The sequence below is a fragment of the Scyliorhinus torazame genome, chromosome 7 (genome assembly GCF_047496885.1).
Source record: "Scyliorhinus torazame isolate Kashiwa2021f chromosome 7, sScyTor2.1, whole genome shotgun sequence".
Lineage (NCBI taxonomy): Eukaryota > Metazoa > Chordata > Chondrichthyes > Carcharhiniformes > Scyliorhinidae > Scyliorhinus > Scyliorhinus torazame.
In genome coordinates, this window is record NC_092713.1 from 136,881,686 (window position 1) to 136,893,972 (window position 12,287).

At 53.8% G+C, this 12,287-nt stretch overlaps 1 protein-coding gene across 2 annotated transcripts in view; it reads left to right on the top strand.

Moving 5' to 3' along the window:
• dnm3a (dynamin 3a) overlaps window positions 1-12,287 on the top strand; it is a 445,953-nt gene that overhangs the window by 90,093 nt on the left and 343,573 nt on the right. For both annotated transcript variants that reach the window (XM_072511556.1, XM_072511557.1), the window contains exon 6: window positions 1,100-1,260. In XM_072511556.1, the coding sequence (XP_072367657.1) occupies window positions 1,100-1,260 (161 nt within the window). The remainder of the gene's footprint in view (window positions 1-1,099; window positions 1,261-12,287) is intronic.

Genomic DNA, 12,287 nt, shown 5'->3' on the forward strand with positions numbered 1-12,287 from the left:
CTCTATCTCTCATTTATTGACTTGACTGTCTTTTGCTAGATGAGAAGCAATGAATTAACATGAGGCAATAGTCTATGATTTTAAACTTCTTAAAGAAGGTGGTTTCTCTTTAGGTTCTCCTTATGTGCTTTTTAATAACTGGAACAGAAGAGCAGAAACAAAGATCACCCACTTTGAAATAATTCAAAATCTGTAGAGTTTGTAAATGGAATATGGTGACAGTAATAAATGACACACCAAATAAAAGTCAGAAAGGTCATCATTAGCAATTAAGACTTGCATATATGTGGGTGTTGATATGACTAAACAGTGCTTTTGAATTAAATGTTGCTTTCTGCTAGGTCAGTTACTAAACAAATAATCCAGAGCCACAAGTTCAAAATCCACCATGGCAGATTCTGAATTGAAGTCAGTTTATTAAAAAAACATTTGTCCCTGTAAAAGTGTCCATAATTCACATTTAAAACCCAACTGGTTCACTAAAGGAAACTAGTAACTAGTGTGCTCTATGTGACTCCAGTACCACACCAATGTGATTGATGCTTAACTGCCCTCTGAATTGGCCTAAAAAGTCACTCTGTTGTGTTTGCCACCATCACCACCTTAAGTGCAGAACAATGCCAGCAGTGCGGGTTCAATTCCCGTACCGGCCTCCCCGAACAGGCGCCGGAATGTGGCGGCTAGGGGCTTTTCACAGTAACTTCATTTGAAGCCTACTTGTGAAAATAAGCGATTTTCATTTCATTTTTCATTTCAATTGGGACAAATGCGGGACTTGCCAGCAATGATCATACCTCAGGAATGAATTTTCAAATAAAATATGGAATTTGTATCAATAAAAACAAAATACTGCAGATGCTGGAGATCTGAAATAAAAACAACAAATGCTGGAAAATCTCAGCAAGTCGGGCAGCATTTGTGGAGTGAGAAACAGAATTAACAGGAGTCCAATATGATTCTCTTCGTTAGAAGTTACATTGGACTCCAAACATTAACTCTGTTTGTCTTTCCACAGATGTTGCCAGATCTGCTGAGGTTTTCCAGCATTTTATGTTTTTATTTTATATGGAACTTGTATTTTTGTTTTCTTGGCTGCTAGGATACATTGGTGTTGTCAACCGAAGCCAGAAGGATATTGAAGGGAAAAAGGACATTAAAACAGCGCTTGCGGCAGAAAGAAAATTTTTTGTTTCTCATTCGGCATACAGACATATGGCAGATCATATGGGAACACCACACCTCCAGAAGCTTCTCAATGAGGTGAGAGGAAAATATCATATTTAGTCTGATTTTACTTTTGTTTCATTTGGGTGGGTATCATTTGTAGATGCAATCTACTGAGCATATCTGCCATAATATGTTCAAACTGAAGACAAATTTGTCAAACATGAGCTAACACGAAGTGGGTGGCCATTCATCCGCAAGCATAATCCTGAGTTTGGAATTGCCTATTGTTTTAATTCTCCACCTTGCTCTCACTATGCCCCCTTCAGTGCCCCCAACGCAAGCTCGAGGAACAGAACATTATCTTCCGACTAGGGACTTTGCAACCCTCTGGCTTCAACATTAAGTTCAACAATGGGCCTACAGGACTCGCAGTCCATCGGATCCTTAACCTTCTTTAGCAACAGTGAGATGAAGGCCTGCCCCATTGTTTGCGGCAAGACACCCTTAACCATTGTGTCCTCAAATATTTCCACCATCAACGATGCCAGCCTATCCTTAAATCTTTTATAAAATTTGAATGGAAACCCGTGGGACCCCGGCGCCTTCCCTGCCTGCATCCTCCCAATCGCCATCTTCACCTCCCCCACCGGCTCTTCCAACCCTGATCTCTCCTCCTCCCCAAATCTCGGATATTCTAGCCCACCCAAAAGCTCCCTCATCTCCTGCTCCTCCTCCGGTGGCTCCGACTTATACACCTAATTAATCTGTTCCGGAGCCATCACCAACTCTCCGCCTTATCACGCACCCAAACTATCTCCTTGCCACATCCTCCTTACATATGCCGTGCCTCCTCCTGGAACTCATAGATGGCCCTCCTTGCCCTGTTCAACTGACACTGATTTCTCCGTGGACAATAGGTCGAAGCTCAACTCCAACTCCTTCCTCTTTGCCAGGAGACCTGGGTTCGGGTACCCCCAGTACCTCCCAACCACCTCCAAGATCTCTTCTATCAGTCGTTCCATTACTCCCTCTCCTCCCTCTCCACCTTAACCTTAAACAAAATAATCTCCCCACTCACCACTGCCTTCAGAGCCTCCCAGACCACCGACCATGAGACCTCCCCCATGCAATTAAGCCCCACTTTCTCCTCAATCACCTTCCCTATCTTGTCGCAGAAGCTCCAGTCCATCAATAACTCAGATCCGTTCTCCACCCCAACCTCTGGGCTTCCCCCTTCTCCAAAACCACATCCATCCAATGTGGGGCCTGATCCGAGATCACAATTGCCGAGTACTCCGACCTCTCAACCCCAGCCAACAGCACCGTTCCCATCTAAAAAAGTAAATCCTTGAGAACACCTTGTGCACCATGGACAAAAACTCCTGATCTCTTAGGTGTGAAAATCATCACGGGTCCACTCCCCCCATCTCCTTCATGAGCCCTGGCCAACGCCTTTGGCCCACCCCACCTGACTGGGTCAGCGGGTGTGGCTGAGACCTACCCGTCTTCGGTTCCAGCACTATGTTCCAGTCCCCCTTTCTATCCACTCAAGGGTATCCAGATCCGGGATGGCACCCAGCGCCCTCTTCATAAACCCTGCATCATCCCAATTTGGGCCATATACACTTGCCAGTGCGACCGACCTCCCCTCCAGCGCTCCCGTCACTATCACATCCCTGCCCACCTGATCAGCCACCACCTTTTCCATCTGATACCTCACCCTTTTCCCCACCAATATCATCCCCCCCCCCCCAAAGCCTTACTATTGAACCCCAAATGAAACACCTGACTCACCTAACCCTTCCTAAACCTCACCTGATCCTTCACCCTGAAATGGGTCTCCTGCAGCATCACCACATCAGCTTTTAAACTCTTCAAGTGCGCAAAAATTCTCGCCCTCTTCACTAGTCCCCCTAACCCCCTCACGTTCCACGTCACTATTCTGACTGGGGGGGGGGGTCTCTCATCCCCTCGCTCCTCCTATCCTCCCTCACCATTACCCTGGACCCTGCCCCATCCCTTGTTATCGTAGAAGCCCCCCATCCACCTCTTGCAAACACCTCACCCAGCATTGAGCCCCTCCCTCCATCATTCACACCTCCCAGGTCCATCAAAACCTGCGCAACGAGGCTCCAATGACTGCGGCCCCTCCCCCAATCACACTCCTGTTCATTTGCCAACTTACTTTTGCTTGTGCGATGGCCCCTGCCAGAGGCCCCCCCGGCTACACTTGGCCAAAAAACAAACCTCCGTTAAACCAAAGAACAATACAGAACTGCATCCATAAGGAAAACAACACAAAACCCAAAACACATGCAAGCAAAACCCCCCATTCAAGAAACATAAAACAAAACGGCAATTAAATGGAAAACCCTCCATTTAAAAAAAAAAACACCACCCTCGTCCCCACCAACCAAATCCTAATCCCAACTTCATCTCAGTCCCTGTCCTTCAGCCTTAACGATTGCCCCCACCATCTCGAAGTAAAAATCTCTTGCATTGTGTGTCACTCTCAACTTTGCAAGGTAGACCACTCCAAATGTCACTCCGCCATACACTGCCGTCTTCACCGTCCAAAGGCCGCCCGCCTTCTGGCCAGCTCCACTGTCAGGTCTTGGTATATTCGTATAGGACGTCTTCCCACTTCACATCTCGCCGCTGCTTCGCCCAGCTCAAAACCTTCTCCTTCACATGGTAACTGTGAAAGCAGACTATAACCGCCCTTGGTGGCTGATTCGCTGTCTTTGGCTTGAGTGACCGATGTAATCTGTCCAACTCGATAATATAAAGACTGACAGTAAAGTTTCTGTAGAAACCAGGGATGCAAAGGCCAGAATACCGGCCTCTTTCGCCTCCTGCACTCCCGGCTCGTCCGATACCCCAAATAATGCCAATCCCCAGCTCGGCTTGACCCAGGCGTTCACCACCTTGAGCATAGTCCTCGCAAAGCCCCTCCAAAACCCATTAAGCGCCGGGCACGACCAGAACATATGGACGTGATTTGCCGGGCTCTCCGAGCACCTCCCACATCTGTCCTCCGCCCCAAAGAACTTACTCAACCTCGGCCCTGTCATATGCGCTCTGTGAGTAACTTTGAACTGTATTAGGCTGAGCCTGGCGCAAGAGGAGGGAGAATTAACCCCACTCAGGGCATCAGCCCACAGACCCTCATCTATCTCCTTCCCAAGCTCCTCCTCCCACTTGCCCTTTAACTCCTCCACCGAGGCCTCCTCCTCTTCAGCTCCTGGTAAATCGCCGAAACCGTGCCTTCTCCAACCCAGACACCCGAAATCACCCTGTCCTGAATCCCACGTGCCGGAAGCAGCGGGAATTCCCTCACCTGCCGCCTCACAAACGCCCTCACTTGCATGTACCTGAAAGCGTTTCCCGGGGGTAGCCCAAACTTCTCCTACAGCGCCCTGAGGCTCGCAAATGTCCCATCGATGAACAGGTCCCCCATTCTTCTAATCCCTGCCCGATGCCAGCTCCGAAACACCCCATCCATTCTTCCCGGGACGAACCGATGATTCTCCCGAATCGGGGACCAAACTGAAGCTCCCATCTCGCCCCTGTGTCGCCTCCACTACCCCCAGATCTTCAGCGTCGCCACCACCACTGGACTCGTGGTGTACCTTGTCGGCGAGAGCGGCAGCGGTGCTGGCACCAGCGCCCTCAGGCTTGTGCCCACACAGGACGCCATCTCTAGCCTCTTCCATGCCGCCCCCTCTCCCTCCATTACCCACTTACGGATCATCGGCACATCGGCTACCCAATAATAGCCACACAGATTCGGCAGCGCCAGCCCCCCCCTGTCCCTGGTATGCTCCAGAAACACTCTCTTCACCCTCGGGGTCTTATTCGCCCACACAAATCCCATGATGCTCCTGCTTACCCGTTTGAAAAAGGCCTTGGGGATCATAATGGGAAGGCACTGGAACACAAAGAGAAACCTCGGGAGGACCGTCATTTTGACCGACTGCACCCGACCCGCTAGTGAGAGTGGCAGCATATCCCATCTTTTAAAATCCTCTATCTCCTCCACCAACCGCGTCAAATTGAGCTTGTGCAGGGCCCCCCAACTCCTAGCTACTTGGATCCCGAGGTGCCGAAAGCTCGGTGGGTGGGCGGGCCTAGGCAGGAGTGGCGGGAGTACTGACCCTCCAGTGAGGTGCTGTGGGAGGGGGGGGGGGGCGGGGCGGCAATGGTTCGGGTGTGCGTGGGGTTCCGGAGGGCGCCAGGTCCCGAAGGGAGACTGTATCTTGCTGGCCGTCAGGGAACGCCACGTAGGCGTACTGGGGGTTAGCGTGCAGCAGGTGGACCTTCTCGACCAACGGGTCCGACTTGTGCGCCCACACGTGCTTCCAAAGCAGGATGGGTCCGGGTGTCGCTAGCCAGGTTGGGAGCCAAGTCCCGGAGGAGGACTTCCTGGGGAAAACAAGGAGACGTTCATGAGGTGTCTGATTTGTGGTTGTACAGAGCAGCGACCGGATGGCGTGGAGGGCCACCGGGAGGACTTCTTGCCAGCGGGAGACCGTAGGGCCAGTAGAACAGTCTTCCAGACCGTTCCGTTCTCCCTCTCTACTTGCCCGTTTCCGCGGGGGTTGTAACTGGTCGTCCTGCTCGAGGCGATGCTCTTGCTGAGCAGGAATTGACGCAGCTCGTCGCTCATAAAGGAGGACCCCCTATCACTGTGTAGGAACGCGGGGAAACCGAACAGTGTAAAGATACCCTGGAGGGCCTTGATGACGGTGGTTGTGGTCATGTCTGGGCAGGGGATGGCGAAAGGGAACCGGGAGTACCCGTCAATCACGTTCAGGAAATAAGTGTTGCGGTCGGTGGAGGGGAGGGGGCCTTTGAAATCCATGCTGAGACGTTCAAAGGGACGGGAAGCCTTTATCAGGTGCGCCCTCTCTGGCCGGTAGAAGTGTGGTTTGCACTCTGCGCAGATTTGGCAGCCCCTGGTGACTCCTGACTTCCTCGATGGAGTAGGGCAGGTTGCGGGTCTTGACGAAGTGGAAGAAACGAGTGAGCCCCGGGTGGCAGAGGTACTCGAGGAGGGCTCGGAGGCGGTCCACTTGTGCAGTGGCACAAGTGCCGCGGGACAGGGCATCAGGAGGCTCGTTTAGCTTCCCCGGACGCTTCAAGATCTCGTAGTTTAAGGTGGAGAGTTCTATCCTCCACCGCAAGATCTTGTCGTTCTTAATCTTGCCCCGCTGTGCATTATTGAACATGAAGGCAACCGACCGTTGGTCCGTGAGGAGAGTGAATCTCCTGCCGGCCAGGTAATACCTCCAATGTCTCACAGCTTCTACTCTGGCTTGTGCCTCTTTTTCGACCGAGGAATGGCGAATTTCGGAAGCATGGAGGGTACGGGAGAAGAAAGCCACGGGCCTGCCCGCTTGGTTGAGGGTGGCCGCCAGAGCTACGTCGGACGCATCGCTCTCGACCTGGAAGGGGAGGGACTCGTTGATGGCGCGCATCGTGGCCTTTGCAATGTCTGCTTTGATGCGGCTGAAGGCCTGGCGGGCCTCCGTCGACAGGGGGAAGGTTGTGGACTGGATTAGGGGTCGGGCTTTGTCTGCGTAGTTGTGGACCCACTATGCGTGATAGCTGAAAAACCTGAGGCAGCGCTTCAGGGCCTTGGGGCAGTGAGGGAGGGGGAACTCCATAAGGGTGCGCATGCGCTCAGGGTCGGGGCCTATAACTCCATTTCGCACTATGTAGCCTAGAATGGCTAGACGGTCGGTGCTAAACACGCATTTATCCTTATTGTATGTCAGGTTAAGGATTTGCGCGGTCTGGAGAAATTTGTGGAGGTTGGTGTCGTGGTCCTGCTGGTCATGGCCGCAGATGGTGACGCTATTCAGATACGGGAACGTTGCGCATAAGCCGTACCGGTCAACCATTCGGTCCATCTCTCGCTGGAAGACCGAGACCCCATTTTTATTTTAAAAAATATATATTTATTAAAGTTTCGTAACACAATTTCTCTCTCTTACAAACAATAACCCCCCCCCTCGTAACAAAAAAAAAGAGAAATAGTGCAGAGCAAGATATATACATGACAAAATGATATATTTACACAGCTTTATACACTGGCCCTCACCCGTACGTGCCAGTTTCCCCAATCCTTCATGTTATCTCTTGCCTCACCCACCCTCCCAGGCAGTCCCCCCCCCCCCCAAACGTTGCTGCTGCTGCTGACCGACCTTCCTCTAACACTCCGCGAGATAGTCTAGGAACGGTTGCCACCGCCTGTAGAACCCCTGTGCAGACCCTCTCAAGGCGAACTTAATCCTCCCCAACTTTATGAACCCAGCCATATCATTTATCCAGGCCTCCAGTCTGGGGGGCTTCGCCTCCTTTCACATTAGCAAGATCCTTCGCCGGGCTACTAGGGACGCAAAGGCCAGAATGCCGGCCTCTTTCGCCTCCTGCACTCCCGGTTCGTCCACTACTCCAAATATTGCTAGCCCCCAGCTTGGCTTGACCCGGACTTTCACCACCTGAGATATTGCTCCCGCCACTCCTCTCCAGAACCCCTCCAGTGCCGGGCATGACCAAAACATATGGACATGGTTCGCCGGGCTCCCTGAGCACCTTCCACATCTGTCCTCCACCCCAAAGAACCTACTCAACCTCGCCCCCGTCAAGTGCGCTCTGTGGACCACCTTAAATTGTATCAGGCTGAGCCTGGCACACGAGGAGGAGGAATTAACCCTACCTAGGGCATCAGCCCACAGACCTTCCTCGATCTCCTCCCCCAGCTCCTCCTCCCATATGATTTACCCTTCAACTCCTCTACCAGCGCTTCCCCCTCTTCTTTCAACTCCTGGTGTATTTCCGACACCTTGCCCTCCCCGACCCATACACCCGAGATCACCCTATCTTGAACTTCGTGTGCCGGGAGCAACGGGAATTCCCTCACCTGTCGCCTCACAAAAGCCCTCACCTGCATATATCTAAAGGCATTTCCCGGGGGTAACTCGAACTTCTCCTCCAGTGCCCCTTGGCTCGCAAATGTCCCGTCGATGAACAGGTCCCCCATTCTTCCAATCCCCGCCCGATGCCAGCTCTGGAACCCCCCCGTCCATCTTCCCCGGGACAAACTGGTGGTTACCCCTGATCGGGGACCACACCGATGCTCCCATTGCACCCCGGTGCCGTTTCTACACTGGCCCCAGATCCTTCACGTTGCCGCCACCACCGGGCTCGTGGTATACTTTGTCGGCGAGAGCGGCAGCGGTGCCGTCACCAACGCCCCCAGGCTCGTTCCTTTACAGGACGCCATCTCCATCCTCTTCCATGCCGCCCCCTCTCCCTCCATAACCCACTTGCGGATCATCGCCACATTTGCTGCCCAGTAGTAGCTCCCCAGGTTTGGCAGCGCCAACCCTCCTCGGTCCCTACTGCGTTCCAGGACCTCTCTCCTTACTCTTGGGGTCTTATTCGCCCACACAAACCCATAATACTCCTGCCTACTCTCTTAAAAAAGGCCTTGGTGATCACGATGGGAAGGCACTGAAACACAAACAGAAACCTCGGAAGGACCACCATTTTGACCGACTGCACTCTACCCGCCAGCGAGAGCGGTAACATGTCCCATCTTTTGAAATTCTCCTCCATTTGCTCCACCAACCTCGTCAGATTCAGTTTATGTAGGGTCCCCCAACTCCTGGCTATCTGGATCCCCAGATACCGAAAGCTCCCCTCCGCCCTCCTCAGCGGTAGGTCCCCTATCCCTCTTTCTTGGTCCCCTGCCTGTAATACAAAGAGCTCACTCTTCCCTACATTGAGCTTATAGCCCGAAAACTCCCCAAACTCCCTTAGAGTCTGCATGACCTCCACCATCCCCTCCATTGGATCCGCCACGTACAGCAACAGGTCATCCGCATATAGCGACACCCGATGCTCTTCTCCCCCTCGGACCACCCCCCTCCATTTATTAGACTCCCTCAATGACATGGCCAATGGTTCGATCGCCAATGCGAACAACAGGGGGGACAGGGGGCACCCCTGCCTCGTCCCTCGGTACAGTCGAAAGTACTCCGACCTCCGCCGGTTCGTCACTACACTCGCCATCGGGGCTCTATAAAGGAGCTTAACCCAATTGATAAACCCTACCCCGAACCCAAACCTACGCAGCACCTCCCAGAGGTACTCCCACTCTACTCGGTCAAAGGCCTTCTCCGCGTCCATAGCTGCCACTATCTCTGCCTCTCCCTCCTCCGATGGCATCATTATCACGTTTAAGAGCCGCCGCACATTGGTGTTTAGTTGCCTGCCCTTTACAAATCCCGTCTGGTCCTCGTGGATTACCCCCGGGACACAGTCCTCGATCCTCGTGGCCAGCACTTTTGCCAGCAACTTTGCATCCACATTGAGGAGCGAGATCGGCCTGTACGATCCACATTGCAGTGGGTCCTTGTCCCGCTTTTGGATCAAAGAAATTGTCGCTTCCGAAATTGTCGGGGGCAGGGTCCCTCCTCTCTTGCCTCATTAAAGGTCCTCACCAGTAGCGGGGCCAACAGGTCTGCGTACTTCCTGTAGAACTCCACCGGGAATCCTTCCGGTCCCGGGGCCTTCCCCGCCTGCATACTCCCCAAACCCTTGCTCAGCTCCTCCAACCCAATTGGTGCCCCCAAACCAGCCACCTCTTGCTCCTCCACCCTCGGGAATCTCAGCTGATCTAGGAATCGTCTCATCCCCTTTTCTCCCGCTGGTGCTGGGATCTGTACAGCTCTTCATAAAAGGCCTTGAATATCTCGTTTATTTTCGTCGCACTCCGAACCGTGGCTCCCCTTCCATCTTTGACTCCCCCTATTTCCCTCGCTGCCATCCTCTTACGGAGCTGGTGTGCCAGCATCCGACTAGCCTTTTCCCCATACTCGTAGGTCGCCCCCTGCGCTTTCCTCCACTGTGCCTCCGCCTTCCCTGTGGTCAACAGGTCAAACTCGATCTGGAGCCGTCGTCTTTCCCCAAGTAATCTTTCCTCCGGGGCCTCTGCGTATCTCCTGTCCACTCTCAAAGTCTCCCCCACTAACCTCCTCCTTTCCATACCCTCTGTCTTCTCCCTATGAGCCCTAATGGAAATTAGGTCTCCCCTGATCGCCGCCTTCAACGCCTCCCATACCACCCCCACCTGCACCTCCCCGTTGTCGTTGGCCTCCAAGTACTTTTCGATACACCCCCTCACCTTCCCACACACCACCTCGTCCGCCAGCAGACCGAGACCCCATTAGTGACACCAAAGGGAACTCTTTAAAAATTGATAGAGCCGCCCATCTGCTAGTGTACTTGCAGTCACTATTACGGAGGGGTAGCTGGTGGTAGGCGGACGTGAGATCCACCGTGGAGAAGACCTTGTATTGTGCGATCCTGTTTACCAGGTCGGCTATACGGGGGAGAGGGTACGCGTCCAGCTGCGTAAACCTGTTGATGGTCTGGCTGTAGTCAATGACCATCCTATGCTTCTCCCTGGTCTTTACCACCACTACTTGAGCTCTCCAGGGACTGTTGCTCGCTTCGATGACCCCTTCCCCCAGCAGCCTTCGGACCTCTGACTTGATGAAGGTCCGGTCCTGGGCACTGTACCGCCTGCTCCTGGTGGCGATGGGTTTGCAATCCGGGGTGAGGTTTGCAATCAGGGAAGGCGGGTCGACCTTAAGGGGCGTGTGTCGCAGACAGTAAGGGGAGGTATAGGGCCGCCAAATTTAAAGGTCAGGCTTTGCAAATTGCATTGGAAGTCCAGCCCCAGGAGGGTAGCCGCGCAGAGGTGCGGCAGGACATACAGGCGGAAATTGTCGAATTTCCTACCTTGGACAGTGAGGTTCGCTAGGCAGAACCTCTTTATCTCCACCGAGTGTGACCCGGAGGCCAGGGAGATCCTTTGATTTACAGGGTGGGTTACAAGTGAACAGCGCCTTACCGTGTCAGGGAGAATAAAGCTTTCCGTGCTCCCACAGTCAGTCAGGCAAGACGTCTTGTGGCCGTTGATGAGGACCGTCGTTGTAGCCGTTGCGAGTGTCCTGGGTCGACTTTGGTCCAGTGTCACTGAGGCCAGATGAAGCAGTTGCGAGTTCTGATCGGGCAGCGTGTAGTCGGCCGTGCTGGGGGCCTGGGGCCCCATCCAAGATGGCGTCACCCATGGGTCGCACATGGTGTCCGGGGGGCAAGATAGCCACACCCGTGGGTTGCACGTGGCGCTAGGATAGGGGGGTGGAGGTGAGCGCTGGGCGGTCGGGGCCTGAAGGGGGGGTTGCTGCAGCGGTCTGGAGTTGCTGGAGACCGCGGCCACGGCGCGGGCCAAGCAAACCCCCACAAAGTGGCCCTTCTTGCCGCACCCTTTGCAGGTGACGGTGCGGGCCGGGCAGCGCGGGCGGGGATGATTCGCCTGCCCGCAGAAGAAACAGCGGGGCCCGGCGGCGTTAGCGGGCCATCTCGCAGCGCAGGCCAGCAGGGTCAGAGGGAAGGTCTGTGGAGCTGCCGCAGCGGGGTGCCACGCAGCCCAGGGGGCCGCCGCGCGGTCGGGGGCATAGGACTGCGCGTTTTTGTAGGCAACGTCCATGGACCCTGCCAGAGTCCGTGCCTCTTTAAGTCCCAGGGTGTCCCTTTCTAGCAGTCTTCGGCGGATATCTGAGGAGCTCATACCTGCTACGAAAGCGTCCCTGATTAAAAGTTCCGTGTGCTCGCTCCCCGAAACTTGCGGGCAGCCACAGTTTTGGCCCAGCACCAGTAGCGCTCAGTAGAAATCTTCCAAGGATTCCCCGGGGCATTGCCGTCTCGTAGCAAGCAGGTGACGTGCGTAGACATGATTTACAGGGCGGATATAATGTCCTTCCAACAGTTCGATCGCGACATCATAGTTCTCCGCCTCCTCGATAAGGGTGTAGATCCCAGGGCTGACCCCTGAGCGCAGGAGATGCATTTTCTGTTCTTCTGAGGGGGTGCCTCCGGCCGTCTCCAGGTAGCCTTTAAAGCACGCCAACCAGTGTTTAAATATTGCAGCCGAGTTATCCGCGTGGGGGCTGAGTTGAAGGAACTCCGGTTTGATTCGGAGATCCATCCTTCCAGCTTAAATCTAGTAGATTAAATTGATGCACGATCAATTACACTCAAGA